This window comes from Glycine soja, chromosome 8, assembly GCF_004193775.1.
Source record: "Glycine soja cultivar W05 chromosome 8, ASM419377v2, whole genome shotgun sequence".
Lineage (NCBI taxonomy): Eukaryota > Viridiplantae > Streptophyta > Magnoliopsida > Fabales > Fabaceae > Glycine > Glycine soja.
Genome location: NC_041009.1, coordinates 18,953,026 through 18,958,290, shown reverse-complemented (window position 1 = coordinate 18,958,290; position 5,265 = coordinate 18,953,026). Strand labels below are relative to the sequence as shown.

At 25.8% G+C, this 5,265-nt stretch overlaps 1 protein-coding gene across 1 annotated transcript; it reads left to right on the top strand.

Annotated features, from left to right (window-relative positions):
* The first annotated feature begins 442 nt into the window (after window positions 1-442).
* LOC114424385 (unknown seed protein 30.1-like) lies at window positions 443-3,262 on the top strand. Its single transcript, XM_028391225.1, has 3 exons — window positions 443-544; window positions 1,343-1,448; window positions 2,422-3,262. Exons 1-3 carry the CDS (start codon window positions 506-508, stop codon window positions 3,087-3,089), a joined length of 813 nt encoding a protein of 270 aa, XP_028247026.1. The 5' UTR covers window positions 443-505; the 3' UTR covers window positions 3,090-3,262.
* The last annotated feature ends 2,003 nt before the right edge of the window (window positions 3,263-5,265 follow it).

Genomic DNA, 5,265 nt, shown 5'->3' with positions numbered 1-5,265 from the left:
TATCACAAGATAGTTTATAATAAAAAAATAATTAATAATTTATAACTAATTTATAATTAATTATTTTTATATATTTTTATGTAATAAAAATTAAAAAATAATTAAAATACAAATTATAAAACATAAAAATATCACTTTCAAATTATAGAAACTAAAAAAAATTAAAATACAAAAACTAAAACAATCATTTTTAAACTATAAAAATTAAAAAAAATTAAAATATAAATTATAAAAAAAAAAATCACAGAAACTACAACAAATCATGGCATAAACCTATACGAATCAAATAACTAATTTAACAAACCTATACGCATCTAATTTAACATTATAAAAAAGTCGTGTAAAGTTGACCCACCTTTAGTTGTCAGGATATAAAATAAGGGAGTTTTATTTTGAATATGGACAACACGCATGTGTCAATTGAGTTCGCTATATATATCATGAGTCATGCACCTTATACCATACACTCAATTGCCTTCTACAATCTTCCCTTTCATACCATATAATGGAGATTGGACATCTAATCGTTTTAGCTTTATTATGTGTAAGCTATTTTCTTCCATCTTTGTTTCATCATTTTTTACTGTTTTAACTTCACCACTTTATTACGTGCTTTAGATTGCCATTTTCTATGCCATAAAAAATTAAAAAGATATCATTTTTTTGTTGGTTTAATTTGCCCCCATTATATATGTCTTCACTCTTTTTAGTTTATGATTGTTAATTTAATAAGAAACTCAATTTCAGATTTGGTTATTACCAAGAATGTTATTAGCACAAGAATATTATTAGCACCGGGGAAAGGCACTTCCTGCCTCTCTAAATTTTTTGAGAAATAAAAATAATAAAATAAATAATATTGGATAGTTTTTAAGATGTGAATGTGTTTTTTTTTTTAAAGATGATTTGAGAGATAAAATGTGTACACCAAAATATTATATTTCTTTTATTAATAGTATAAATATATACATAAATGTTTTAGTTGGGGTGAGACTGACTCAAGATAAAACAAGTAAAACTTAAGTTTTAGGCCTACTGATAATATATACTTTTACTAGCTTTTATAAAGCAAAAGAAAATCACTTCACAAAAAATCTAATATATATCTTCTTTATTTAAAGTAAAACAAATTAAAATTCATTTTAACCATCACTCATCATTGGACTACTCCGAGTTGGATGATTAAGTTTTTTTGGAGCTGTTTGAGGTTGTGGTTACAATTTTTTTATTGAATCGAAAATACTATTACTAAGTAATACTGTGTTAATTCCTTTTAAAAAAATAACACTGTAAATCAAAGAAAAAATTGATATGTGATCTTAATCTGAACATTCTTTTGCAGGTAACTCTCAAGGGAGCTGATGCGTCGCAATCCGCGAAAGATTATTGGCACTCCGTTTTTCCAAACACTCGTCTGCCCAAGCCTCTCTGGGATCTAGTGTTGCCTTGTAAGTTACACAAATTATTCTTATGTTGATTTTCGATTCAATCTTTTTACAGGTGTGTAATGTTTAGGCTATTTGCTTATTTGATCAGGTACTAAATTTTAGTTGATGTCTTGACTGTTTAACAAAAGATTAATGACCATGTGAACACTTCTCTACTGCAAACACTCCATTATAAGCACTCATCATCACCATTATCTCTTTCTATCTCTCACTTTTCATCATATTATATTATCAATTATATCTATATTTTTCTATCTTTCCAGGTATCAAGCAACATATGATATCATTTCCCTTTAAAAATGTTACACAACTTTTAAATTTTAATCTTATACAATTATGATTTATTTCTTTCATTCCCATAATAAGTTTAATTTCATTCATTGTCAGTGTAAAGTATTGTATATTATTTACTAATTAAAAATCATTCTAGGTACAGTATTTAGAATAATATTAAATTATAATTTTAGTCTTTCTAATTTCTTAAATCCATGATTTTGGTCCAGGTAATTTTTTACTATAATATTTGATTTTCTAATTTTATAAGTTTGGTGATTTTAATCCCTGATAAATTACTAATTGATCATTTCTTGCACACATATAAGAAAAGATTAACTTACACTTTTATAAGAAAAGATTAACTTACACTTTTTTGAAACCCATTATTTCTCTTTCCACTTAATTATTTCTACCTAATTAATTAATGTGTGATAGTCTTTTTGTCCAATTCTTCTAAGAGATATAATGCAATTATCTTTTACACTACACTTGTTACTTATAAAAATGACCAGAGTTAATATAAAATAATTAAGGATATTTTAGTAAAAAAAATAATTAATGTAAAAGATAAAATAAAAAATATCTTATAAAAAAACAAACAAAATTAAAAATAAGACTCTTACGTTAAAGGAAGGAGGCAGTATAAGGAAGATTTGTATAGTTGTTCTTATTTGTTACTATGTCTATAATGGTGCAGCCCCTAAAACAAATATGCCTATTAAAGTCGAAGAAGAGAAGCAGTATTGGACTCTCTTTTTTGAGCATGACCTTCATCCTCGCAAGATAATGCACTTGGGCCTCCACAAGCACAATGATACAAAAAATTCCACAATAAGCTCATGGGCTAGAACAACAAGTCAACCTTTTGGAGCATGGTTACACGCAAAAGTAGAAGAGAGATATAATCTTGACGAGGTTTGTGGGAAAACAGCTGCTAAAGGAGAAGAAAAGTTTTGTGCAACATCCTTGCAATCAATGATGGGTTTCGCCATTTCGAAACTTGGGAAGAATATTAAGGCGATTTCAAGTTCCTTTGCCCAAGATCACGATCAATATGTTGTTGAGGAAGTGAACAAAATTGGAGAAAAAGCTGTTATGTGTCATAGACTCAACTTTGAAAATGTTGTGTTTTATTGCCACCAAATCAATGCAACAACAACTTATATGGTTCCTTTGGTAGCATCTGATGGAACTAAAGCTAAGGCACTAACTATTTGCCACCATGATACAAGAGGCATGGATCCTATTGTGGTTTATGAAGTTCTCAAAGTTAAGACTGGAACCGTGCCTGTTTGTCATTTTGTTGGCAACAAGGCTATTGCTTGGGTACCCAATCTAGTCACTAGTGAATCTTGTGTGGTCTAGTTGCTATATATTTTGTTGTACACTAGTTTTCATTTATGTTTTTTATTTTTTTTTTTAAATTGTACACACTGGTTGAGGACTTACATGTTGGAACTTGACTTATGTTAAAGTGATGTCTATGTATGGAGTATCTTCCATGTATTTCAAATAAATGGTTCTTTTTTACCATTCTACATGTTCTCTCTCCTCAAAATTTCCAATCTACACTCATTTCATTTATACCCTTTTTTATTTTTAAATTAAAATATTATAAAATAGAAATACTATATTATATAAAATTATTTTTAATTAGTTTTAAAATTACTTATTTATTAAATTAATTTTTTAAATATTTTTTTTAATTTTTTTAAGAGAAATATACAAATAAAGATAAATATAAAAATTGGATAAAATTAGAGTATAATTTTTTAGTTATGTTGTATGTAATTTTTTAGTTAAGTTTATGTTGTGTTGATGTTTTTTTTGTTATGTTCGTTAATTAAAAAATAAGAAAATTAGTTAGTAGTATTAAAATAAATTAAAAAAATATCATGAAAAAATAATTGATACATCTGTCTTATACAATAGACATAAAATTTTAAAGTGTAGTAACTGAAATGATAGTCGAGAATAATGAAACATATTAAAAAATATAATTACAACGTAAATATGACAAAACTAATGATGATATGAAATATGTTGTGCATGATACATGTCTTCTTCTATTTCAATTGCTAGTTTGCTAAAAATAGCCAAAATTTTTATTGTGCAAAATCGTTTACAATAGTTGAATTGTGCTAATACCTTTAGCACGTCTCCGACAACATGATCATAACAGAAACAATTGTCCTAACATATCTTGATCTTAAGTTTTCCGTTAACCAAATGTGATTGTTTAAGTATTTTATTGATAATGCAGTGTAATGTTCTTCCATAGATAAATTGTTAAACAAAAAATATTATCATTTTTAATTAAATCTAATGACATAAACAAACTAATTATATTTAGTAAAATAATCATATTAAAAATTTTAATTTTTTACTAAAATAAATAAATTATTATACAAAATTCAGATTTTAAAACAAATATTCACCTAAAAAATATCTTAAATAAATTAAATAATATAACAAAAATAATTATATTTAATAATATCATTTTCTTAATAATAAAATTAATTTAATCAACCTAGAAAAATTAATTTAATAAATAAATAATTTTAAAACTAATTAAAAATAATTTTATATAATATAATATTTTAATTTAAAACACAAAAAAAGGATGAAGCAGGGAAGTCGGGGTGGCCAAACCCGACTTCCCACAAGGCACGTTAAAGTGGTATATTTTGGGCAAAATAAATGAAATGGGTGTAGATTGAGAATTTTGAGGAGAGAACATCTAGAATGGTAAAAAAAACCTTAAATAAATTATAGTAATTCTAAGCTAGTTAGAACTAAGTGTCTCAATGATAAAAAAAATAAAAAAATTGTGTGTCTTATTAATTTATGTTGGCACCCTATGGCCGATTAATAAAGGAATGCATATTTGAATTTGATAATTTATATAAAATGTTGTGTTTGATGAAAAATCTTCTTGATATACAACTTCAAAGATCATGCAAACTGTTTGGAAATTTTCATCCTTAATTCAATACAACAAATAAAATTGTATAGCCAATGACTTGTTTTCAAAATAATGAAAAAGGGAAGTTAAGAAAGACTTAGATATGTTTTAAGTGTTTGATAAATTAGTGAATTTTGTTTTGAATTTCTAATTTTCTTTTATTGAATTTATAATGAAATAATAATTATATTTGTTATTTTGTTTTAGTTTCTAAAATATCTAGATCATTTGTTATTAGTGAAAGTTCTTATAAAATATTTTTCAAAGAGATTAACACAAAATATTATAAAGATTAGAATAAAAATATATATTAGAAGGAATAAAATAAAATAACAAGAACAAAAATATCGTCAACACTGAGTTCATTCTGGAACACGCGTTCTTGAGCACTCGTGTGTGCTAGCATGGCCTAGGACACCGAAACAGTGACATGCAGGTCGCTTGTTATATTCTTCCGGAGGTACTGAAGCTGTTTAGTTTAATTGATTGGACAGGATATACCTATTGTAAATCTTTTAATACTGTATTTAATTTCCACCGATAAAAAAAATATTCTTCAGGTGATGCGTGTTCACT

What these genes read in the sequence shown, in the direction of transcription:
- LOC114424385 (XM_028391225.1), top strand. Translation starts at nt 506, where the DNA reads ATGGAGATTGGACATCTAATCGTTTTAGCTTTATTATGT. An exon ending in TCGTTTTAGCTTTATTATGT is followed by an intron (nt 545 to 1,342) that starts GTAAGCTATTTT and finishes ATTCTTTTGCAG; the next exon opens with GTAACTCTCAAGGGAGCTGA. An exon ending in CTGGGATCTAGTGTTGCCTT is followed by an intron (nt 1,449 to 2,421) that starts GTAAGTTACACA and finishes ATAATGGTGCAG; the next exon opens with CCCCTAAAACAAATATGCCT.